Consider the following 25601-nt stretch of genomic DNA (forward strand, 5'->3'; position numbering starts at 1 on the left):
CCTTGCATATCTGAGTTTACATATATATAAGTGGTCTAAGTTAGTGTGTCATCTTGGCAAAAAGGCTTCTTAATGTCCATGTGCATGGAAAAACTTTGTATATACTACTATTTTTTTCCTATCTAGAAATAATAGCAGTTTGAGTCCTTATCTCTCTATGAGTGCTATAGGCAAATCAATGTCTCAGTGAATTTAAGATGTTCATGTCCTCGTGTATCTTGAGTAAATTTTTAAACTTACTAATTATTTTTATGTAAAGGATCTTGCTGCATCTTAAGCCATCCTGTAGGAGATAGAAAAGTAATCAGAGATTTTTGATTGTCTTGAACATTTTTTGGGTAGAAGGTGTATTTAAATTGATTTGTCTGGTTACATGCTGATCTCTGAAGGTGTAATTCTGCTCTAGTAATAGGAAGAATGGTATCATACTCCTGGACAATTCATTCTGTCTTTGGTCTGTCTGTCTCAAAGAGGTCACACTAGTGAAGGTACAAGGTGCAGTGATGACATTTACAGGCATGGTGAATTGGCCATTGTGGCCTCCCAGGCTGAGAGATAGCCTCAGGCAGAGAGGAATCATGGACCCCTTCCTGGGGTGGATGATAAGTGCTGGTGTGGAAGTCTGGATGACACAGCTCCCCATGCTGTAGCCTGTGGGGATTCCATGTGCTTGTGATACTATAAATCTGATATTCCTGTAGTGTCTTCACTGCTTCTGTCACACTCTCTTGTTGTGTTAAAGTCTGTATTTCAGTGGGCAAACCTCATTATGAGGTAGGCTAGTCTCTCTTCTCATTAGCAGTTGAATGATACTAGGTGCATGCTACCATGGGGTTTTACTGAAACCCTGGGGAGACACACTGCCAAGCTAGAACTTCTCACAACCTTCAGATAGTCATAGCAATGACAGTTCTTATAGAAATATCATTTACTTTCTGTCAGTTTTACAGTGTTTTAAAATACAGGCAGATATCTTATTTTAGTTTTGGCCATTGTGTTACTAAGAGGCTGAAAATCTCCATGAAGAGCTGATGAAGATAAATCACCTTTATTGATTTTAGACCACTCTCTTTTATTAAAAATAATAAAACAAATTACATAAAACAACAAAAAAGCAGCAGCACACAGGAGGTGAGCAAACACTGCAGGTACTTGTGTTTGCCTGAAGGGGAATGTGCTGTGATCAATTAATGCTCTATAAATCTCTTGGCATAAGAAATTACTGTTGCTTTTGCTGTAGCTGCAGCATTTTAGGGTAAAAATAGAGATCTTGTCATGGTCTAGGCACTCCGATTATTTTTCTGTGATTAGTTTGGTGTCTCTTTAATTAGAGCTGTGTGCTGTGTTACCTGATTTCATTCTTTTTCTCTTTACATATTTAGGTCCTCGTCCTGTAACTGGATTTGTTCAAGTGGACCTCAAGAGCCTGGGGGCCTGATGAAGTCCATGGGACTCTGGTGACTGCAGGTTCTCACTCTGAAGATCTGATTGTAGGCCTGAACCTTAATTTCTATTTTGTTTTCCTGTCTGTTTGCTTCTTAAATTATGCAAATTATCCTTTGAAATGGTGTTGTCTTTGAGTCTTATGCACATCCACTTTAGTAGTGTTTGGACACTGTGTGCTTGGGATGTTGTCAGACATTGTTAAAATATTGCTGTTCTGTTGTGTGCCTAAACCTCCTGATTGCTCTGATTATTGTGTTACATTTTTCTATTTAGTGCCTTTCTACCTAAAATGGAGAAGATCATCACCTGTGTTTTCAATTGTGGTATTTCTCTTAATTCAGATTTTTAAGTCAGAGTAACTGTTGAAACTGTTCAGGTTATTTTTAAAGATGCAAGTAGATTTGTTTCTTTCTTGCTGGACTCAAAGTATAATATTTTATTTTGCAAACTTGGTAGCCTAGTATTACTAAAAGCTTACAATACGATGATACTCTGATGTAATAAAATAAATAGGAAATGACCCTTTTACTAGCTCTCCTGTTGCTTTTCTATTCCTGTGGCTGTGGTTACACAACATATGACCAAGAGTGAAAATATTTTTACTTTTCGAGCCAGTGTATACCTTTTGTTGACAATAAGTGCTGTTCACTGTCCTATTCCATATTGCAGTTTCACTGAATAGTAAAGTTATAGCATTGGTAGAAGCTGTAGACAGGACTTTGAAAAATCACATATAGAGTGTGATCACAAATAGAGTGTGAGGAAAAACAGATGTGTTCTATCTCTATACATGTTAGTATTTATGTTGTATATATTTTTAAAGCAAGTATGTAGCAGTGTATGATAATTAAGAGATCCAAAAGATCCAAAACATCCTATCCATACAGAGAATCAGAAAAACTTTTTTGGCTTTTGTAGGCTAATTACAATGATATTAAGGAGCTTCACAGAATTTGATGAATTTTTGCATATTCCCGGAACAGAAAAGCACCATTGTCCTGTTAGACCAAGGAGAAAACTGAGCCACTTGTTTAGTCAGTAGTAAAGGCAATGATATTAAATGGATTCTCCTGCCTTTTAACCTTGTGCCTCTGGCTCCATTTTTCCCTCAAGACCAAAACCTTCCATTGCCATCATCTGCTTTGCATTTCTACGTAAAAGGCCCAAGGTGTTTCTGTTTGGACCCCTAGAAAATGAGGAAGACAAGGTTGGTTGGCCATCTGCCAGGGCGCGAGGTCTGACTCGCTCCTCGCTCCTGGGGCTGCTGGTGAAGGCAGAGGCAGAACTGAGTGCTCTGTGTGGCATTCAACTGCCTTAACCACATGCCCATCGCTCTCTTCCTGTAGTTGTCTGTCTTGTTCTCAGCAGAACTCCTAAAGACAACACATATACCAACCAATAAATAATCTAATTTGATGCACAGCCCTGATTCACTTCCTGAGCTGTGTCCTTCACACACAGAGGGGCTGCAGTCCCGTGGAAAAATTCAGCACAGTGCACAAGGCCAAAGAGCAAGGCTGTTAAGTGTCCTTAAACTTTGCAATGAAGCAGTGTTCTTTTAATGTCACTTATTATAGCCATAGCTCAAAGTATTTTTAACAAGAAACAAGAGGAAAATGAAAGCTTTTAGAACTGGTTGTAACCACTTCCCTGTCGAGCCTGTGAACATGAATATCCAGCTCAGTGAAACACAATGTCAGCCGATGGGAGGAGGCTGGCCACCTCCAGGGAGGAAGGGAAGGAAGAAGGATGGGTGCTTAACACCATGGCTATATCCAACTTGCTTCCAAGTCTCAGGGACTATTTGTGGAATGTTGACCCTAGCTCTTTAGCTTTTGTTTTCTCTTCAGCATTCCCAGCCCAAAATTTAGCTCCTCCAGAGCTTCTCAGTGCAATAGACATTGGGGGTGTTGCTGTAGTCTGCTAATCATTTAAATGAAGAAAAAGAAGTCAAAGTTGGGCTTTTCTCCTACGTTTTCTTGTTGAAAAATAAGAGGACATGCTCAGAGTTCTCTCCACAATGAATTTCAGGGGCTATGCTTCTGATCCTTGATCTCAAAAATAGATGGCAAAATCTTTAATAATAGAAAATTTTGCTCTTGGTTTACCTCTTTAATCTTCTTCTCAGTCAAATTGTAATGTCCTATTGTTTGTAAGCTACCAAGGATGTTGTGTAGACTCCAGTGCCAGAGCAATTGTGTTGAGAGCACGAGCTCATCTTGTTATCTTTTATGTTAGTATTTGGTAGCATAATAAGTTTTTTTCAGAGAAACCTTACCAGATCATGGTCTGAGATTCAGTTTTTGTTAATGTCTGCTTTATCTATGGATAGTGCTTGAGATTTGGTCACCAAGCCTAGTGATTTGCTATGAGGAAAACAAAACAACTTCATACTTTGCTTTTGCATGTTTTTCTCTGGGATATACAGTCTTTTCTTGCAAGTAATGTAGCAAGTTCCTGTAAAAAGAGCTGGTGGGAATACTGTTAGGGAAAATTTGTTCAACCCATTCACTGAAATTCATAAAAATCAAAATACTTGCAAAAGTATTCTCTGGCATTTTGCTGCAAAATAAAAATGAAAACCCTGATTTTAGTACTGATATTTTTTTTAATAAGGATCAGTTTTCAACATTTCATAGCTGTAGAGAAATTGTGGGAATGGGACAAAACAGTCTTGATACGTAGAATCACCTTAAGTCTGTATCTCAACTCAACACTTTGTATCATGAAACCATGGCCTGAAACTGCTGCCTGTCATATCAGATAATATTATCACTGATTTATTATGTTACTTCATCTTACCTGCTTTGTAACATTTTGGCAGGGATCACGGTTTTTTTTTTTCTGTGTTTGGGGTATCTTCTTTTGGTTTGGGGTTGAGTTTTTTTATCAGCACCTAACTGAGCCCTGATCCATGATTTGGCTTCCAGGTACTAGGAAAATACGAGTACTAATCATGCCTGCTGCTAAAAATTTTCTACATTATTTCATTTGCATTTGTTTGCCTTCAGCTTCTAGTCATTGATTCTTGTTATGCCTTCTCTGATGGATTAAAGAGCTCTTTAGGACTCACTATTTTCTCCCCAGGAAGGTGCTTTTACCCTGTGATCAAGTTACTTCTCAATATTATTTTTGTTGTTGTTTGTTTGTTTTTAGAAAAAGCTAAACAGATTGTGCTTTTTAGGGTTCTCATTATTTTTAAACATTCCTGGATGATTTTTGTGGCTCTTTTCTATCCTTAAAACTCTGTGTTACTAGTCACATGCACAGGAGTAAAATTACTTCTTTAGTTCCTCTTGTGTTAGTATGGTTAGAAATTGATGGTATTGCAAGGTCAGATAAAAAAAACCCTACCTAATATGACTTCTACGCACCTGAGTGTAGTTATTAGAGGAAGATGGATGGATGACTTTAAAAACATTTAAATATTTTTAAGTGATCCAAAAATCAGCAAGAGTGGGTGTGCAGGAGGGATGCCAAAAGTATTTATGTTGAGGTTTTTAAGGAGCTAGAAGTGAAAATAAAAATAATAATTTTAATTTTAAAGCAACAATAATGCATCAAAACTTAGGTGCTGTGTTTAGCATAGTAATGCATAGTTGCAGAAATTTTGTAGGACTGAATGAAAAATGTTTGTTATTAACACACTGTTGTGGGTCACTGGAAACAGAGACTAAGTGGATGTGAATATACATATCCCTTACATCCATTTAATCCTATAAGTAGCCACTTGCTTATATTTGGAAACCCAAGAACAGTTATGTGATCTGTTATGCTGAAGTAGAAGAAATAACATAGTATTAAGAATTCTGGTTTTTATAAAGATTGTCTCTATTAAGTCATATAAAAGTTCAAACAATCAAAATCCAGAGCTTCAAAGAGGCTCTTGAAAGTTTCACTGCTTCAGTATTTCTTTCCAAAGGGGTGGCTATTTATTTTGATTTGCATCCATACTTTAGGACAAGGTTAAATTAAATTTTCACTAACGAGACTGATCAGATGCCTGTCTAGTCAAAACATCTCAGCCTACCCATTGATTTTCATGCATATCATGCATATAAGCATCTGAATTGGATCTGCACTCCCAGCCTCACACTTATCCCTCCTGGAAACCATCAGATTTTACATTAAATTCAACTTCAGACTGTTTAAACTCTCAGTGGTGCACATTAGTTTGATGCAAGTTTGTCTAATGTTGTGTCTGACAAAACTTTGAGGTCACCACATTGACTTTCTGTCCAAACTGACTTGAGTTTTGACTTTGAAAGGAATGCATCTTTCCCTTGTGGCAGCATTCCCTCTGAGAAATTTGGGGCATATTCCACAAAGGTCTTCGTTTGTTTCAGCAAAATGAAAGTTCATGGAAACATGGTAAATGAGGAAGGAATGAGATTTAAAGTAATGCAAAAAGACTTAGAATCCTCTAAAACTCATGGAAAAGAAGTAAAGGCAAACAAGAACTGAATAGAAAGCCAAGTGGGCTCTAGTTAAGAAAGTACTAAGCTAAATATATTTAGACTATTAATTTTTGTGTGTTAATGGAAAAGTTATTACTAAGATTTTGGTAACATTGGGTGACTTGGGGTAGGGGTTGTCCCCCTGCAACGATGAGCTCCCAGAGCCCTTTTCAAAACAACCATCTGCTGTTGGAAAAGGCAAGAGAAGTGGGCATTCCCTTGAATGCTTTTTGGTATCACAGGCTTAGTCAGTGTAAAGTATGTGATTTTTCACATCCTATGTTACCTCAGTTTCTTCTCCTGAGTCTCAGAAATCTTGGAATAGAACCATTAAATGGAAGGAGATGACATCCCTGGGAAAGAAGATGGTAGAAGAAACAGGATGATTATGATAGAAGCTGGAGACAGTCTTTGTGAGAATACTAGCATGACTTCTTTTCTCTGAACAGCCAGTTAAAAGGTGATCCTCCTTTCTGAGCCAGTAATAAATTGCTATGGCTGCATGTAATGGTGGGTGTTTCACCAATGCAGCACCCAGTGCAGTGCAGTACATACTGGAAAACCATTTTGGAAGTGGGGGGAGAGGGGTCTGGCTAGAAAATTACTTTCCCATTAAATAATGCTACTGATGACTATTTGGTGAGCAGATACAGCTGCCAGAATGCATTTTTCAGTTTATCTTTGCACAGGAATGTGGACAAAAGAAGAGAAGAAAAGGGGCACAGAAAGGAGAGAGATGGAGAAAGGAAAAGAGTTTTTTGAGGCTGCTTCTGCTCTTCCAGGATATGTTCTTTGCCCTCCCTAGTGAGAGTTATATGCTGATAACTTGTAGTACTTGTAATCTGCCTTGGGCACCATATCTCCATGGGAAGTTAGCAGGTTTATGAAGTTCCTGAGTATGTGGACAGCTCCTCGAATGGATGAGAAACTCTCCATTGCATGGTAAGGGATGAGATAGTCACTACTCAGTGACACCTATGCACACTTGGCTGTATTCAGCAAAAGGGCAAGACTGTCCTGTCAAACTGTGCAAGTTCCCCTTTCTGAAGCTGTGAGCTAATGGTTATTTCCTCCAGCAGTTCCTGTAACTGCTTGTACGCAGTCAACATTCGCAGTAGGTCCTGAGTAGTTACTAGATAGATGGATGTGTGCTGCATCCTGATTTTTTGCATATCAGCATCCCATAAATTCACATAAGACTGTGCTAGGATTTCTACTATCAGGGACTGTGCTGGCATTAAGGTGTCATCCTCATATCCAGAAGCAGATGGTTTAATCTGTGTTGCAGTCCCATATAAAGGACCAGAGTACAGGTCAGGTGATGTTTATATATCGTTTATTTTCAGAAAACATGTAGATAAGGAAACAGTAGCTCTGTCCCAGTACTGTACCTAGCTCTAGGAATCTTTCCAGTTTGACATGGAGCATTGAGATCTGTCTAAAGGAGTCCTGGCTGTGACAGCATGTCCTGGTGACTCTTCTGGGCTGGATAAAATAGGAAGGAAGGGCATCTCAGGTATTTTTCATCACCTCAGACATAGTTGGATTCTGCCTGTTTGGGTGTAGAAGTCTAACAGTGGTGTCAGCATCAGAAGCTTACCTGCCTCTCTACTGGAGTGAGTGAGACAGAGTACTAACACCTTTAGAGCAGTGTCTGTGAAGATGGACAGCAGCATTTTGGGTTTATTAGAAGCAGCTATTAACTCTTATCTCAGTGGCAGGCTTCAGTGTACAATACATAAATGATCTGGAGATTTTGGAGGGGACTGAATATTTGATGCCATGTTTCCAGAAAGTTGAAGAGATAAATGGATATTGCACTGCATGTTGTGTTCTCAGCAAAGCAAGCATCTCAGCAGGTCAGCGATTTCAGAAATAGTGCAGTCCTGAAAGAACATTTTTTGAACTCCTTTTTGCTGTTGAAGCTGAACACAGTTCCATCTGTCTGAAACTGTACATTGAGAGCTTCACAGAGGCACTTAAAGAAGTTATGTACTTATGCATAAGGAATAAGATGCTGAAGGAATCATATTTCATAAGAGTAAAGCTATTAATCTTACCATAAAATAGTTACTTTCTATAAACATATTCACTTTAAAAAATGTTCATGGTATACTGATCATCTGAGGAAAAGTCCATACTGATGTATCTTCACCATCTTTCTGAGCTGAACAGTGTGAGTATATGCTTTTGCTATGAAAACCTGTTTACTTGGATACTTTGCCATGCATCTGCTAATTCCACAAAAAATGTACAAATTTTCACGCTACCCATTTTGTGGATAAAATCGCTGTGTAAGTACTGACCCTGATTTAAGAATGTATCAGCTTTAGAAACAATGGAATTGTCTTCAGGGCTCACATGTCAACAAAGATCAGCTGGTTCACAGGTGAAGCTTGGCGAGGAGAACGCTGCAGCGGCCCTGGTGCCATCCCTGCTCCCTGCCTGCCTCTCCCAGACTGCTGCCTTTAGTCAGCCGAGGTTACCTTGCCTGTCTGCCACTGCTCCACTGTTACCACTTACACACCTGGATCAGCCAGCCACTCATCTGTGGGGAGTGGACAAAAAGCCACTTGAAACCCTGCTCACTGATAGAAGAGGGACAGCAGTCTAAGCAGATGACTTGACGCAGTGTGAGCAAATCCAGAGAGAAAGGTAAAGCAAATCAGGTTCCATGCATTGGTACTGTTTGCAGACATGCTGATTCTCATTCCTTTGAGGAGTCTTTCTCTTCCAGAAAGGATTTTAAGGAAATACTTAAAGTGTATCTCCTTCAGATTTCAAATAAGACACCAGAGGAAAATACTGACTTCAAGTCTGCATCTAATGAGCAACTGAGAATTGTGTTCATCTTGGCTGTGCACAGGCTGGCACTGCAGCCTCAGGAAAAGGGCAAATATGGCCAGGGCTTTTTTTCAAATACGCTGTGAAAACCGTGCCCACTGTAGGGATGGAAGTGTTCAAAATCAAGAATGAAAATCTCCATTACCAGCAGCTCCATCAGAAGTACATGTGCCCAGGTGCCCTGTCTCCACAGATATTTTGCTCTCATTTTGAGCTGAAAATGTAACTTTTTTGTTGAAAACGGCTTTCAGATCTTGTTAAAAATAGCCTAATAGTAGCTTTGGATTTGACTGACAAGTTAGTTGTTACTGTGCCATTTTCACTGTAATAGTCTAGTAATTTTGACCCAAAGAAACAATGATCTCATTCCTTGGGAGGGAGGACAGAGTGACAAAATCTGGAGGTCCCGTGACGACACTGAATCTCTTAGTTGTCAAAGCAAGCTATGAAATCATCTGCTTTCCTGCCAGTTCCCACTGGGCAGTAAGCAGTGTCCTTTACAGAACACACGTTTTGCAGGACTCCATGAGGGCACGGAAGAGCCACGTTCCTGCCCCGCGGGAAGTGTGCTGCCCCACACCCTGTGACTTCTGGAATTGATGCAAGTGTGTTTTCCCACCTCTATCAACAACCACAGCACTAAAATGGGCAGAAGCTTTCTAAGGTTCTTTATATACTGTGATTCATCAAAAATTCTGCTGGTGTAGTGTCACCAATGTGTTTCAGTTATTTTGGGAATGGGGGAGAATGAGATCGCTGCATCTCTTTCTCAGTCAGGCTCCACTGCCAACCAGGTAGTCTGTACTTGTTGGAATTCTCCATCCTTGTTCGTGTTTGCTAGAAGTCTTTGGTTGTGAGCTACATGGGGGATGATAGGAAGTGAGAGGAAAATTTTAATAAAACTTTTTTCGTGATTCATTTGGAACTTTTCTGTTCCTACTCAATACTACATTGTTAAGAAGAACAGTTCTGTCCTTGGAAAGGCCTTCCTCTGTTACCTCTAAAGAAAACTGGAGAACAAAAGGATACTTTAAAAAAAGTTTGATATAGCTGATGTTCCCATTCAAGTTCAGCTTGCCTTACATGGAAAAGGAGTTGAACCAAAAGGCTTCTTACAACCATCTCTGCAGGTTTCCAAATAAGTAGCTACAACAGGTATCCTAAAAACTGAAGTATTCTATTTTCTGATAGAAATCCTAGTTTTAGTCTTTCTTTGCAACATGACAACCAATCTGTGTGTCTTTTCCCAAAGTATACCCTAGTTTGCAAAACATAAAAATTACTAAACAGGGGTTTTGAAACTTCCTCTGCAGCTACATTTTTTTTTTCCTGGAGCAGTGGTACTGGGCTGTTGTGACCCAAATGTTGTGGGCAAAGCTTATGTGCAAGAAGTCAAAGGTGTTTCATGTTATCCAAGTGATCTCAGTGACTGCACCTGTCTAGTGGAGTGTAATTTAAAACAGATTTGAACTTCAATGAGGTTTGCAGAAGAAGGCATGTTTGTGAAGTATCAGAAGGGATGTGGCACAGCATGAACAAGAGAAAAAACATATATTGCTTCCGTAAAAAACGCTGCTGTCTGCAACTGATGAGTAAATTCTTTTGTATTTCTGTCATCAAGGATTGCAGAAGAAACCCACTGGAATATGCAAACCTGTACGGGCCTGAGCATATAACTGACAGAGATGAAGGAAAACCCTTACAGGAGTATGTCACGTAATCAAATTCTCCTCACTTGCCTTTTACTGAAGGTTCAGCTATGGACAAGAGCAAGAAATAAAAGCATTACTTTGCTTTCCTTTCAGGTCTGGTTTTCACAGAATAAACCTTCAAGTTCTGTATGTACAAAGCTATCAGCTTCTGACAGTACACCACATAAATAGTAGTGATTTTTACAGTTTTCTTCTGTTCCATATAAAGGTTTTAACTTTAAATGCAAATCAGAAAAAAAACCCCATCAAGCCACAAACAAAAACTTTCCTTGAGACAGAAACACTGGTGTTCCTTATTATTCATGTATTTTTGCATAATTTTAGGTAGCAGAATCAACTGTCTTCATACGTCGACTAGCACTTCCTCACAAATGAGGCAATTTTAGAATTAGGGTCATTGTTCAGAAGGATCTTTACCTTCCATGAAGCACCATGCCTTCCCCAATAATTGCTATCCCTTGTTTGTCAGACCATAGACCCTTCCCAGACTCCACGGATAGATTTTGAGAGAGCATGACAATTAAGCAATTATTGAAATCAGCTATTTACACTCGAATATTTTTGACCAATGTACACCTCTCTTCACTCAAGTTTGTGTTATTACAACAAGTGCCCAGACACTGCCTTTCGGGGCAGAGCAGTGGTTTTGGATTTCTCTCAGCAGCGCTCCTCCCAGCGTTGTTTGCACTAATAAAGTAGTGTAAACAGCGAAGCTGCTGTTAAAGGGTATTTCTCCCGTTCGCTGGTCCTGTACAGCAGCCTCATGCGGTGCAAATGACAGTAAAAAAGCAGAGAGAGGAGCAGCAGCGAAGGACAGGTGAGGTGTGGCTCAGAGCTCCCCTGCACCGGGATGCCCAGGACGGCGCCGGGTCACGGCTGCACCACTGCTGAGAGTTTGGCGGAGCTGCCTGACCACTGCAGACTGCTCCTTGTCACCCGGGAGGTTATGGAAAGCCAGCATCTTCCGCCTGTTGCTCATACAGGTGATGAAGCCATTTCTGGAAAAAGAAAGAAAAAATAAAACACCACGAACAACAAAACAAAACAAACGTCCCCCAGCCTCAGGGAGGGGGCAGAGCCGCGCACACCGCCGCGGCAGCGGAGGGGAGCCCCGTGCCCCGGCTGGAACGGGGCAAGAGGAGCCGAGACACGCGGGCTCGGCTCGGCTCCCCGCTGAGCTCCGGCTTCCGCGCCTGAGCGGCGGGGCGGCGTGGCCGCAGGGGCGGGGGGCGGCGACGCCCCGCTCCTCACCGCGGGGCGGCCGCGTTGGGGCCCCCGGGGCGGCGGGGGCGGCGGCGGGGGCGGCGAGGCCCGCGCCCCTCGCGGTTGGCGGCGCGGCGCCGGGCGGCCACCGCTGCTGTGCGGGCCCCGCCGCCGCCCGGCTCCCTGCGCTCACTTTTATATTTGCGCGCCCTTTCCCTGCTCGGTGACGTGTCCCGCCGCGCGCCCAACCCGCGGCGCGCTCTGGTCAGGACAATGGGAGCGCCTGGGCCAATCGGCGCGGCGCTCGGCTTGGCGGCGGCCAATGGGCGCGGGGCTGTGCAGAGAGTAATGTTACCAGCGCCGCGAGTGTGAGGAGGCTGCGTATCGATCCCGCGCTCAGCCATTGCGGTGCACCGGGCTGCACAGCGACCCAGCCAGCGCTGGGGCCGGGCGGGCGGCCGCGGGAGCGTCTCTGGGGCTCGGGGCCGAGCGAGGGCTGCGTGCCGACTCTGTCTGACACGGGTGAGTACGCGCCGGGGGCCGCTGGGCCGGCCGGGCGCGCTCGCCCGCTCGCCCGCCCGCTCGCAGCCGGGCGGTGAGCCTGTGGTGGCCGTCGTGCCGCCGCCGCTGTGCGACCGCGGAGCGCGGGGCAGCGCCGGCTCGGACGCCCGTACACAAAGGCGAGCGGGGCTGTGCCCGGGAGACCCTTTCCCGGGCGGCGAGCCCCTCGGCCGGGGCGGGGCGGGGGCGGCGGGCGACTTCGGGAGAGCGGGGCGGCGGGAGGCAAGGAGCGAGGTAGGGAGAGAGAGGCGGGCGATGGGAACCGGGCGAGCGGCCGGGGGTCGCCCGCCGCGGGGGGCGAGGGCCGCGCTGTGCCCCGCCGTAAGCCGCTTACACGGTACCTCGCCGTGGCCATCGCCGCGGCGGCGGGGCGGGCGGCGGGGCGGCAGGGGCTCCGGGCGGGCCGCGCCGCGCCGCCGGGGCGTTGGGGAGCGCGGGGAAGCGGGGCGCGGGCCGGGGCGCCGCTGGCCCCGCGGCCGCCCGGCTGTAACATGGCTGACGGCAGCCGCGAGCGAGAAAACAAGGCGAGCGGCGCGGAGCAGCAGAGGAGGCGCTCGGGCGGGCGGGGGCGCAGTTCGGGGGAACTTTTTTCTTCAGCAGCCGCCGCTCGCTCGGGCGCGGGGCTGGCAGCCCCGGGGCCGCACAGCTCGGCGGGGCTCGGGAGCGAGCGGGGCGTCCCCGCCGGGGCTTCTACCGCGCCGCCGGGGCTCGGGCAGGCACTGAAAGCGCGCTGGTCCCCCCCATCTTCTTCCCCCCCGCTCCCACCCACCTCCCCCCGTCTCCCGCCCGCCCTCCCTCGGCTGCAATGGCTGAGCGTGTGCGCCAGGGTAGCGGCGCGCTCACACAAAGGGAAGGGAAGGGAGGAAGGAGCCATGTTCTCTGTGCGGCGGCGGCAGCGGGCGACGCCACAGCGGCCATTCCGCGCCGCCCGGGCTGCGCTGCCACCGCCGCCCCCGCGGGCGGGGGTCGCCGCCCGGCCCCGCCGCGGCCCCTCTCGGCGGGGGTCCCGCCGCCCGGGCTCGCCGCCCCGCCCGGCCGCGGGGGGTGTGGTGGCGGCGGGGGGGTGGGGAGCGGCCGGCTCTGCTCCTCGGCGCACAAAATGGAAGGAGGCTCGGCGGCGGGTGACCTCCTCCGCCAGGAGCCTGCGCCATGGCGGCCGCTCCCGCCGACACCGCCGCTGCGGCGGCGCGGCCGGCAGGGAGGGAGGGAGCGCAGGCCGGGGCTGCCTCGCCTCATGGCGGCCGGAGCGGGCAGGGCTGGGCATGGGCACGCTCCCCCCGCCGCGGGGGGACGGGGGCGGCGGCGGGAGAACGCTTTGTCCCGCTGGGGCCGGGGGTCGCCGCCGGCGGGCAGCTGCACCCCGGTGCGTGTCCGGCTCCTGGGCATGTGCTCGCCGTTGCGAGCCCTCGCCTGAACGCGGAATAAAACTTACACATGTTCTCCCTAATAACGGGACTATTTTTTTTTTCTTTTTTTCTTTTTTTTTTTTTTTTCCTTCCACCCCCAGCAGGTCTCTTGAGGGACTTCAGAAGTTTCCCTCTGCCCCCCTGGTAGGGGAAGCGTCCAAAATGGCGGGAAGGAGGCGGCTTTTAAACGCCAGCCCCGGGGTCGCGGTGCCGAGCCCTGCCCGCGGCCGCCCCTGTCCCCGCAGCCCCGGCCCTGCCCCGGCCGAGCCCCGAGCCCGGTTGCGCTGGGAGCGGCTCCGTGCAGGCAGCAGCGGCTCCTGCTTCTTCAGCCCTCTTGTTTACTTGGTAGAAACTTCAAACCGGACGTGTTTAGTCACAGAGCAGAAATCTGTTTCTGTCTATCCGCCAAACCGATAGGAAATACAGCTTCTGTGGCAATACGGACAGGCACCGCCTGCCCTTTTTTTTTTTTCTTTCACGCTTTTTTTTTTATCCTTCTTTTAACTCTGCTGAAAAGCAGAGCTTGTCAGGGTGCAAGTGACTTTTTCAGGGAGCTATGAAGAAATACTCCAAATGTCTGACTTGGGTGTGAAAGTCCCAGGAAGGCATTTTTCAGTCCCTGAAAGTGTCAGATAGTGCTCTTGCTGAGCACAGCTCAGCTGGCTGTACATAAATGTTGTGCTTTTCCCTGCATAGTTTATAACATATTTGACCAAGTCAGGCGTTTCATTCCCATATTTCAATGTATACCTGCAAAGAGTAGGCTTTTGTAGTACACATAAAGTTTGGTCAAACGTATGGTATAGAAAATAATAAAAACCATATTTTGTAAATAAACACACAGGGCCTACAGGGAAGAGGTAGAAACATGGGCTGTGAAAAGAAAGAAATCAGTAATCCAGAAGGCCACTGAGATAGGATGCTTGGGTACTTGTTCCCTCCTTTCAATAGTGTTTATTCTTCCCAAGCTTATGATTAATACACTGGTAATAATTGTGGTATGCAGTCTCCACTGCAATACTTGCCTTCAGATTGCTTGGAAGGACAGTTCTTGTTTGCAAAAGACTGTAACTGCATGTTTTCAAGGCCCTTTGAGATTTCAGGTTGCTTACATCCCGGTCACCTCAGGCAGGGATGACAAACATCTTCAGCAAATTTTCCAGAAGGGAATCTTCTTCTCATTGTATGATGTCAGAATACTGCTCCAGCTGGTGCTGTTTGGCATGGCCCTTGGTTGTGACTTACTTTCTGCCCTGGTTGGTTGAAAATACAAGTTTTAAAGGTGTCACATTTGCTTCATTACAGAAAATCAGCAAAAATGGGTAAAGGTGATCCTAAGAAGCCGAGAGGTAAAATGTCTTCATACGCCTTCTTTGTGCAAACCTGTCGGGAGGAGCACAAGAAGAAACATCCAGATGCGTCAGTGAACTTCTCAGAGTTCTCAAAAAAATGCTCAGAACGATGGAAGGTAGGAATAGCTGCTTAAAAAACAAAAACCCCAAAACCTTAAATGGCTGTTTTTTTGAAATACCATTCAAGATTGTAAGTTATTTCTTTGGGAGCTCAGGTTTTGGGTAAGTATAAAGTGTAGTTGTAAAGTAACTGGTAACTATCCATGTCTTACCTTTAGCTCCCCCAGCTGAAATTTTGGAATGGTCTTTGGTATGTTTTTGAATCTTAAAATACTGTTTTGATCCTTATGTGTCCCTTTTAAGGTATTCTGTGATTCTGATTGCCTTCCAGACTATGTCTTCTAAGGAGAAAGGGAAGTTTGAAGATATGGCAAAGGCTGACAAGCTTCGTTACGAAAAAGAAATGAAAAACTATGTACCACCTAAGGGGGAAACAAAAAAGAAGTTCAAGGATCCAAATGCACCGAAGAGGCCTCCGTAAGTAGATTCCTAGCTTTAGGTTGTCTTGTTTGGGACCATCACACTGGTGTGGATCTATAAAATGGTAATTTTATCCAGGAGCTTCAGAAATACAAGAGTGTATGATCTTCCTCACCAGTGGTGTAAAGATAGGTTGAAATTTTAGTTATGAATGCTAAGTTTTTATTTTCAGGTAGGTGGTCCCACTATCAAAGTTGGAGTAATGGCAGCATTTAAAATTAGACGCAAAAATAGACTATGTGTGATTCTGACTGATTCTTCGAATTTCTGTTGAGAGGGTAATTCCAGTGTAATATGGCAGTAAAGTACTGCTGGCCCTGCTCATCACCTGTTGGCTTGAGCAGAATTTTTGCTTGGCAGTCAGTTTAAAATTGGAGGCTTTTGCACAGAAAGAGTTTGAGGGGTGATCTTCCTCAAAACCAGCCTGGAAAGTTAAAACTTAAGCCACAACATAATGACAGCTGGATTCAAATTCATCTTCTGGACACCAGCACTTTATTGTGTGTGTATGTGTGTGTTTTGAACTGAGCTAATGCTGAAAAGGACAGGGAAGATCCTTTACAAGCTAATGTTCTTTCTTGGGCTGGTGCTGTGGTCTGGAAATCCTGCTTTTCTAACAAATATTGTGGCCTCGCACCTCTAACAGTTCTGACATAACATTTGCTGCCGTAGCATCATTGACTTAGTCTAATTTCTAAAGCTTTTCTCTGGGTCTGGTGTATAAAGTCTGCCTGTCTGGGGATTCTGCCGGAAATGGGACCAGATGTGCAGCATTACTTAAAAGAAAAGGGTGCATTGAGTTTGCAAAGTGGCTCATTCAGTTCTGATACCTTCCACTGTAATCAATGTCTGTCTCACTTTTAGGTGCCTTTTCCAAAATGCTCTTAAGGAACAGCAGCAAAGGTCCCAAAAGATGCTGCTGTAGCGAAGTCTAAAATTTAAATCATCTTCTTTTATTTTTTCTCTGTAGTTCGGCTTTTTTCTTGTTTTGCTCTGAGTTTCGTCCAAAAATCAAAGGAGAACATCCTGGTCTGTCCATTGGAGATGTTGCGAAGAAACTGGGAGAGATGTGGAACAACACCGCTGCAGACGATAAACAGCCTTACGAAAAGAAGGCTGCTAAGCTGAAGGAGAAATATGAAAAGGTAACACTGACATTTAGGGACATGCTTTGGGGAGGTCACACCTCAGTTTCCTAGACACTTTTTTCCTTATTGTGTACCCTGATACCTGATGTAGCAAATTATAGTATGCTAATGACGTAATTCATTAGATTTGTTAAAAAGGGTTGTATGCAGGGGCAAATGATTCATTGGCATAACAGTAAATTGGAGTCCTTTACCTTGAACTGTTTGCATTTGTCTGTAGTTTTGACCTGTTATTGGTGCTTGAATAAATTCTGTGGGCTCTTGTTACTAAATCCGTAAGTCACAGCAGAATTTGAGTTGAGTTGGTAGCAGTAAGTAATGCTGGTAAGGAATGAATTGGTTCTCCCTAATTTTGGAGATGCTAGTGAGCATCCTTGAATGTTAGGATAATTGATACACACAGCTGATTTTTAAAATATACTCCAGGAAAATGACAAAACACAAAATGAGATAAGTAGTTTTAGGCATGTGTTTTTCCTGGACCTACTTTGTGTCCATGTCCTTTCTAGTAATGAATTTGGTTAATTATGCATATGAAGCAGCTTGTCATACAGTTTTTTTAATTATTAAAGCTAAACCCTGCCATCCTAATTGGAGTTGCAGAATTCTGTTGTGCACACAGGACTGTGCTACACGTGGTTTTATTTCTAGAGGCAGATTCCCATGCCAATATGTGGAAACCAAGGGAAGAGGAGGGATGCACCCTGGCATCCCCTGACGATGCTTCACAAGGGGTCAGCGACCACTGTGCTGCCATACAGCACCTATGTCCATTGTGTGCTGTCATTTCCTCTGGGTATTTCTCCTGCTGGCAAACAAATCCAAGTTCAAAATTTTTGCACTGTAGTATGCAAGGTGGAGGCTTGGAGCCCTGTTGATGTGCTGGAGAGGAGTTGCAGATCTAGGAGCTTTCCCACACAATGCTTTCTGTACAGCTTCATAGTAATTGCTTGTACACACAGCTAAGGCAACTCAGGCATTTTTTAAATTATAGAATTATTAGTCTTTATTTGCAGATATTATTTTAATTTTCAGTAGTAATGTCTTTATTTCTTAGTCTTACATGTAGGATTTTAAGGGGTAGTAATCTTCACTATTTCACTGCTTGGCCTTTGACTTAGTGGGTATCATATCTTCTCAAAATTTCCTGCTAAGTTTAAGAGAGTCCAAGAGAGCAGTAAGATTAGTGGTGTAGTGTTTAACAGGTGGGGGATATTTGAAGATTTGGACCATCTGTGTGAATGCGTTGATGTTTCTCTCTAGCTGGTGTGTGTAAGCTTTGTAGATAATTCTCCTATCTAATGGTTTTACTGTTTTGGCATAAAGTTGGGAAGTCTTAACTGCTTTTATGACTGTGCCTTCCAGGTATGGTTTTAACTTCCCTGTAGCAGGAACTGAATTTTGTGCATTTCAAACGACTGGAATAAATTTATTGCATGCAGAAGGTGGCAGTGTCTACCCTTTAATCAAGTTCTTATACCTTTTATTTAGTAAACTTCTGTTAGGCAGAGTTCAGTCTAACTGCTCTATGCTGAGGCATAACATTGCAGCTGTTAGGCTGGGTCACTCTGATATCTTCTGGGTGGCTGATCCCAGGTTTGTGCCTCAAACGAGGGTTTCCTGTGCGTTTCTTTAGGCACTGTAGAAGGTAGGGCTAGAAAGGGAACTTAAGAGGTCTCCCTACTCCATTTCCTTATGGGATAGTGGGCTCAGCTGTGCCTTTACCATCAGAGGTAGCGGCTTTTCCAGCCTGTTCCCAGAAGCCCAACAATGGAGATTCCTTAGCAGCCATAAGCAGTGTGCAGCAGCATGCCAGTGTCATTTCTGTGTTAGAGGGTTCCTGTTTCTTTGGCTTCAGTTCACCTCAGAGCTGAAGCCACAGCTCCCTCCTGGTCCTGCCCCAGTGGATGTGCAGAAAGGGCAGGTAGCTGGGTGGCTGCTTTTACAACTGCTCTGTGGAGGTTGCTCAGACCTCTTGGCTGGGTAAATCTTTGAGAGATTGTTCCTGCTTTTCTTCTCCAAGGATATCGCTGCATACCGGGCCAAAGGGAAGGTTGATGGAGGCAAGAAAGTAGTTGCCAAGGCTGAGAAGAGCAAGAAGAAGAAGGAAGAGGAGGAGGATGAGGACGAAGATGAAGAGGATGAAGATGATGAAGAGGAGGAAGAAGAGGAGGATGAAGATGATGATGATGATGAATAAGTCTCTTTTAGAGCAATTTCTTTCTTGTCTATAAAGCATTTAACCCCCCTGTACACAACTCACTCCTTTTAAAGAAAAAAAAAATTGAAATGTAAGGCTGTGTAAGATTTGTTTTTAAACTGTACAGTGTCTCTTTTTTTGTATAGTTAACACACTACCGAATGTGTCTTTAGATAGCCCTGTCCTTAGTGGTATTTCAATGGCCACTAACCTTGCCTGGTACAGTGTGGGGGTTGTAAATTGGCATGGGAGTTATAAAGCAGGTTCTTGTTGGTGCACAGCACAAATTTAGTTATATTTGGGGATGTAGTTCATTTCTCATCTTCAGTTGTCTCTGATGCATCATAAAAAATAATTGTTGTTCTGTTAACTGAATACCACTCTGTAATTGCAAAAAGGAAGAAAAAAAGTTGCAGCTGTTTTGTTGACATTCTGAATGCTTCTAAGTAAATACAATTTTTTTTTATTAGTATTGTTGTCCTTTTAATAGGTGCCCTTGAGAATCATACTTTTTCTTTCTTTTTTTTTTTTTTTTTTCTTTTGAGGGGAACTCATCTTTTGCTTTATTGAATGCCCGTATGGGATCACGGGAATATTACAGTTTTCATCTTTCATATAACCAGCTGATAAACAAAGCTTTGATCTGCATACCCTGCATTATCATGATAGGGTAAGAAAAGAAATATATAGGCATATGATGAAAATCTTCCATAACTGGAAACAACAAAAATTCAATCTCAGCAAACGGATACTTGTTCAGATTTTTGTGAAATGTAATATTCTATTGCGTTGCATGAGTTTACCAGTCTTGGAGAGTTGAGAAGTATAGAGTTCAATTTTACAGAAACTAAATACTTTGGGGGGTGGGGAGGGAGGGAACGTTAAATTTTGTCCTAGAAGGACCCATAGGAAGAGTGTATGTCCATCCGGTGTGGAGAAATTTACACGTGTGACTCTGTTACCATGTAATGGAAGTTATATTTGTAAATCTCTGAACACCTGGGAGTGATGAGCGTACCTAAAATGTGTAAAGTTAAAAGCATGAAATGACCATATTATTTTTTGGTGACAGGTCTGGTGATGGCCACGGGCTTTATACCATGAGACTCCTGGTAGCAAAGGGCCCACAAGAAATGATTTTTCTTTCTAAGATTTCTATAAATGGTACCATTATTATTTGTTAAATCTATGTAAATTCATATTTGTATTCTTGAAATTCTAGTTTTAGCCCTTTAAACAAAGTTGTATATTGTCTCAAATTGAAAATGAGATAAGATGTATTTTTCCTGTTAGGTTTTATACCGCACTCTTGATGTTTGCCCATTTTTAAGTTAAATATAGTTGTATGGAAAAGTACATTTTATTAAATTTTGCATTAAAAAGTTAAATGTTTATGGTATACCAACAATGTCTAATTTGGTCAAATACAGTTCTCTTCCAAAACCAAAGCTAAGGGGTTTTTTGCATATTTAGTAAAACTTCAAGTGCTGGCAGCTGTAACTATTTTCACATATACCTGCTTACCAGTTTGGGGGACAATTCGGCAATTTTGTGGTTACAAAATTATGGTTCTCTTAAGTGCCAGTGTTTAAAAACAAACAAAAAAAAAAGCATTCTTGTAATTTTACACGCTTTTGTGATGGAGTATTGTTTTGTTATACAATTTTGACTTTCAGATTCTTATTTCAATTTGCATTTATGTATAACTTCAGGAGAAATATTGAACATCTGAAATCCTGGATGATACTAATAAACTAATAATTGCAGAGGTTTTAAATACTTAGTTAAATGGCTCACTTAATACCCTAAGGATTTGGGGCTTTTTGTGTGTGTTGGTGTTCTCAGATATGTACATCCCTGCTTTCTGTTTCAAGCAGAATGATGCTGTTTGCAAGGTCTCAATATAGAAAGGGTAGGACAGACAGACTTTTTTTGTCTCCTTAAACTGGATATTACACATTCAAATGCTCTTAACCGATGACAAATAAATTTTCTGTGCTGAAGGGTTTTTTTGTTTCCCCAGGTCATCAGAGGAAAGTAGACACATTTCTTGTTCTTGGAACAAGCATACTTAATGAGATCCCCATAATCTTGTGCCTTTGTTCTCGGTGCTTGATGTTGACAGAAGTAACTGAGAGGATTCAGCTGAACTTAAAAGAGTAGTGAGCACTTCCCCGGCAGCCAGGCATGGCCTTTGCCTTGCCTTTAGCCCATGGGTAACAAACAGACCATGCTTGAGGCCAAAGAGGATAGGTAATGTAATTATCAGTGCTGCTTGCTGAGGAGAACAACCCCCTGTATCTCACTGCAGAGGCCAGTGTTGGGTGGGAGATGCCCCAAAGCTTCCCCAGCTCTCCAGAGTGGCCGTGGTTTTCTCAGGAGCACTGGGTAGGTGCCTGTAATTCAGCTGAGCTAGGACATGGATATTGGGACTGAAGCCTTTGCTTGTGTCTGCTGTAAAACTGTTCTGAAACAGTGGAAGCGTTCTTCGGTGAAGAGGAATGCCATAGGGAGATTAATTGCCCTTTTTAAGGAAGAGCTGCTGAGGACTATTGCTGGAAGGACCTCCCTGTTCTGCAGCTGTGCTCCCCTGCAAGCGCCAGTGGTTAAATAATCCTCCAAAACTGTCTGAGCCTCTCCACCGATAAGTCAGACTTGGCCACTCCAAGATTACTTGGTCAGAGGTCAGTCACTGCTGACACTTCAGCTTGAACCTGCCTCCCCTTGATCTTTAAAAGTGGGTCCTTGCTGTAGAAGAGGGATAATGAGCGGTGAAATTGCAACTGTTTAGGTGGTGGTTCCCTGCAGGGGAGCTGACAGCCTTGACATCACTATAAAAAAGCTTCTCGGGCTTTAACCTTCATGTAAATGCTTGTTGCAGAGGTCAAGAAAAAGCTTTTCCTTTTCTAAACAACAACAAATATTGATTGGTCTAGAGAGAACTTGAATGTTAATATGTGGGAGTTACGATACCTTGAATGCCAAATGAAGCCAGACTGATGTTTATGGTTTTTTATTTGAGTTGGTCCTGAAAGGAGCCACCTAGATAATGCTACATATGCTCTGTAATTTTAAGCTGGTTTAACTAAATGTATGAACAGTGTTCATCCCTCCTGCCAAGCTTTCAGTGATCTCACCAGCTCTAGCAAAAAGCTGAGCTTATTTAACAAAATGTTTCTGTCCAGGCAAACGGGCCCCTGGAAACCTGAACTAAGGGACGTGAAGTGGCTGATTTCTGCAGCCTAATTAGGGCACTGCTGACACAGCCTCTTCACAGCTGCTTTTATCAGTGTAACCAGCCCATCCTGGAAAGAAAAGGCTGAGGAACAGCTGGGTCTAGGCTTGCTGGAAAGTGGGAAGATGGATTTGAATGACTCCTCCAGAAGAGGAGCCAGGTGGATTGCAGCCACAGCATTAGGTTCTGTGGATGGGGGACAAGCCGAGCTTGGAAAAAACCTCTCCTAATTCTTGCTAGCCTAAGGGTTAGACCTGCTGGTTAGCATAAACATTCCCATTCTGCCTTCCCAGCTATGCCTGACAGGAGATTAAAGGAATAAAGGCAATGTGCTGTGTTGGGTTATAATGAGTTATTCAATACAGAGTCCGTAATGGAGACATGGCAAAATACAAAGATAGTGTTTAATACAGGAGATGATTAATTTTCACCATTTCCAGGCTGTGCCAGTGACAGCTGACCAGCTACAGGCTTTTAGGACTCAAATGTACCAATCATTTTATTAATAACAGTAAAATGCCAAATACTTTCAAGCATTCCTCCATTATATTCTTTAGCTTACGAGTCTGTACTTGTCTGCAGATCACATCTTTTTGGGGCACTTTAGCAGAAAATAACTGTGACATTTTCCTTTGGCAGGCTGCAGCAGACATTATTTTAGCACCTGAAATACATTCAGAGACATTTCACAAACATGCTAAGTCCAATGGAGTGCCTAAATGTGGGTGTGTATCAATAAACTTTTCCCCAGACTTAGCTACTGGATTGCACTCTACATCTGAAAAGCACTTTGAGGTGGTCTTAATTTAGCCTAGTATAGATCCACTTTAAATTAACACCAGCCTTTATTTCAAAACAATGTACTTGCAGGCAAGCTGTCAGACTCTATTCCAATGTTTAAATAAGAAAAAGCAGGAAAAGTAAATCCCTGAGTATTTTATCATTTTGCTGAAGTTGTCTTGTATTTTTATTTTGTAAATGTTGTGTGTGCCCTGGCTTTTCTTTTGACAGTACTTCAAGCTGAAAAACAAAGATGGATTTTTTTTTTCCCCAATGAATTTATTATGAAGAATGAAGGTCAGATTCCTCTTACGGCTGCTTTGTGCTGTTGAAAAATACAGTGTGGCTTCTGCTTCAAGAGCACCTAATTTTGAAATCCATCTTGCTGAAGCAATTGCTATTAGAGGTGACCCACAAGAGAGACGAGCCTTCCCTTTTGCCACTCTGTGATGGAATAAAAGACTAGAGTGATAAATTAGCTTAGTCTACCTGTTTGCCACATCAGAAGCTCCTTCCCTGCAGCAGGAGTGCTCGAGATCAAGCTAGGCAGCAAGAGGCAGAGCAGCACCGAGCAAGGAGGACAGACAGGCAAATGTGGGGGTTTTTTTTAAACTACACCTTTTAAAATTTTGCCTCTATTGTTAAAAAGTGTTTGACTTAAATGACGGTCATTTGGCACAGAGGAAGTTTATCCACGTGCTTCCAGCAGCCTTTCACCTATTAAGGCAGCAAAAGCTCAATTCATGTATTTCTGACCTCCCAAAAGTTCCTCAGTAAAAACAGGAAGGACCAAGCGCTACAGCTTGAATGCCTGGAAAGGACCCATCTCCCTGCACATCTTACAGCAGCAAGAGGTCACCATGTAAATGCTTTTTCCAAGAAGCCATTCAAAAAATCAGGCTTATGGAGGGGAAACCGAGGACGTGTGCTGCTGTGTTTGGCAGGGGCATTTGTTACCAAGGATAAAAACAATTTTGAAGAAATGTCTGGGATGACATTCCTGACCCCTCCTGCTCCTTCCCAAAATGAAATGAAGGAAAACAATGAAAATAATATTTTTAATCTGAAGAAGTCTTCCTTGCCAAAGTGCTGGGATTGACCATGCTCTTCCTCATTCCGTCCCCAGGGAAAGTTGTGCATCCTTGGGATACTGTGCAGCAGCACTACAGATGGCGTGGGGGACATTGATGGCAACTGGGGGAGTCAGTCCCAGCAGCCCTCTCCATGCTGCCAGTTCACTCCTGGTGTTGGGGAGACACTAAGTGTGAAAACTCCCGGGAAGAGCATCAGGTCATGCCCGGGCTGGGTGCCTCATGCCTGGCTTTGAAACGCAGGTGCAGAGGGAGCACGGGGTGGTGGGCTGCAAGTAGGGATAGCAGGAACCAGCCCTCTGAAATCTCAGCCACACAGCTGAAAGTAAAATCAGGGTGCTCTTTAAAACAACTCTCAAATTTGTGTGGTGGTGATTCTTAGAAGAGAGAATTTTCTTGCAAGACGTGCGCTGGTAAATGATTGACTAACAGTGACTCATGTTTTATTATCAGACTTGACTGTAGCGGCGCTTACGCTCGCTTCAGATTTGTTGACACACATTTCTCCTGACGCCTGCCAATAAGGAAGATGCTGTGAAGCAGCACTGTGATGTAAAACTGGTATGGGAAAATGCAGGTGAGGGCTGATCACAGCCTGAGCCCCTCGGCACCAGAGCGGCTTTTGGGAAGAGAGGGATTGGTTTTGCAATACCAGGCACCGATGGAAAGTGCTGGTGGGTTTCTGCTGCGGGGCGCTGGGAGGCTCGGCACCCACGTGGGTTGTCGGGGCGTTTCACTGGACTGATCCCTTAGAACCTGTCTGAGACTGATGTCTGGTCCCAGAGTCACACCCCGGAATGTTTAAGTGGCTCCCAGTGGGAGGCTGACAGTGAACAAAACCCCACCTTGCACCAGCCCGGCGGTATCCGAGTCTCCTTCCAACACTGTTTCCTTTGAGGTGGAAGAAGGAAGTGATCTATTTTTGGGGAGCATTCGCACCAGATGTTTGCTGATGGCAACACTGTCTCTATCACTGCACGCTCTGCTTCCGCACAGCAGCCCCCGGGCTGTCCCTGCCTGCCTCTGCCACCATTGACCCTGTCCCTTCCTCCTGCCCTGCCTGACCTCTGCTGCTGCCAGCCCTGCTCCAGGAGGAAGGAGTGAGTTCACCTCCCCCAGCGGCTGGGAGCTGGATCAGCATCCTCCAGGTAGGACAGGAGCGTTTTCCTGCTGCCCCACCACCCCCAGGCAATCGATGCCAGTCCCGTGGGGCCAGGACTGCTCAGGGACACCCCAGTACTGGGAGCAGCACTTGTCTTCCACAGACCCATGGTGCAGAGGGATAAACCATAATGTTGCTGCTGTCACAAGGGTACAACATTCTCAGGATGTGCTGCTGCCTGGGATTGATGTCCCTGGTCTGCTGGCCTCGACACTCGTCTTTGAGTCCCCTGTTCCTTCTGACGTGGGTTTTTCTTTCCATCTGAATCATTCAGTATGACTTTGGAGCACAATGGAGCTGTGATTTTTTTCAAAGCCGCCAGCCTGCAGGAAACAGAAGGTCTCTGAATAAAAGGGAGGCTCTTGTTACAACTTCCCTCTTATTTACTGTTCCCAGTAGCAGAGAAGTAAAAAGACAATGAATGAAATGGAGGATTAATCGCGCGTAGCACTGAAATATAAACA

The 25601-nt window shown here is 44.4% G+C and overlaps 1 protein-coding gene and 2 long non-coding RNA genes across 5 annotated transcripts in view; 2 read left to right on the plus strand and 1 right to left on the minus strand.

Moving 5' to 3' along the window:
• The window catches only part of LOC129135211 (uncharacterized), a 32820-nt gene extending 30846 nt beyond the window's left edge, over positions 1 to 1974 (plus strand). For all 3 annotated transcript variants that reach the window (XR_013180946.1, XR_013180947.1, XR_008536265.2), the window contains one exon: positions 1383 to 1974. This is a non-coding gene — a long non-coding RNA (uncharacterized LOC129135211). The remainder of the gene's footprint in view (positions 1 to 1382) is intronic.
• Positions 1975 to 11998: 10024 nt separating this feature from the next.
• Positions 11999 to 19338, plus strand: HMGB1 (high mobility group box 1). The gene is made up of 5 exons (XM_054655159.2): positions 11999 to 12184; positions 14935 to 15097; positions 15373 to 15518; positions 16492 to 16666; positions 18693 to 19338. The coding sequence occupies exons 2-5, from the start codon at positions 14948 to 14950 to the stop codon at positions 18867 to 18869; spliced, it is 648 nt and encodes a 215-aa protein (XP_054511134.1). The 5' UTR covers positions 11999 to 12184; positions 14935 to 14947; the 3' UTR covers positions 18870 to 19338.
• Positions 19339 to 22489: 3151 nt separating this feature from the next.
• LOC129134899 (uncharacterized) overlaps positions 22490 to 25601 on the minus strand; it is a 75976-nt gene continuing 72864 nt past the window's right edge. The window contains exon 5 of the long non-coding RNA XR_013180948.1: positions 22490 to 25460. This is a non-coding gene — a long non-coding RNA (uncharacterized LOC129134899). The remainder of the gene's footprint in view (positions 25461 to 25601) is intronic.

Source organism: Agelaius phoeniceus, chromosome 2 (genome assembly GCF_051311805.1).
Source record: "Agelaius phoeniceus isolate bAgePho1 chromosome 2, bAgePho1.hap1, whole genome shotgun sequence".
Taxonomy (NCBI): Eukaryota; Metazoa; Chordata; class Aves; order Passeriformes; family Icteridae; genus Agelaius; species Agelaius phoeniceus.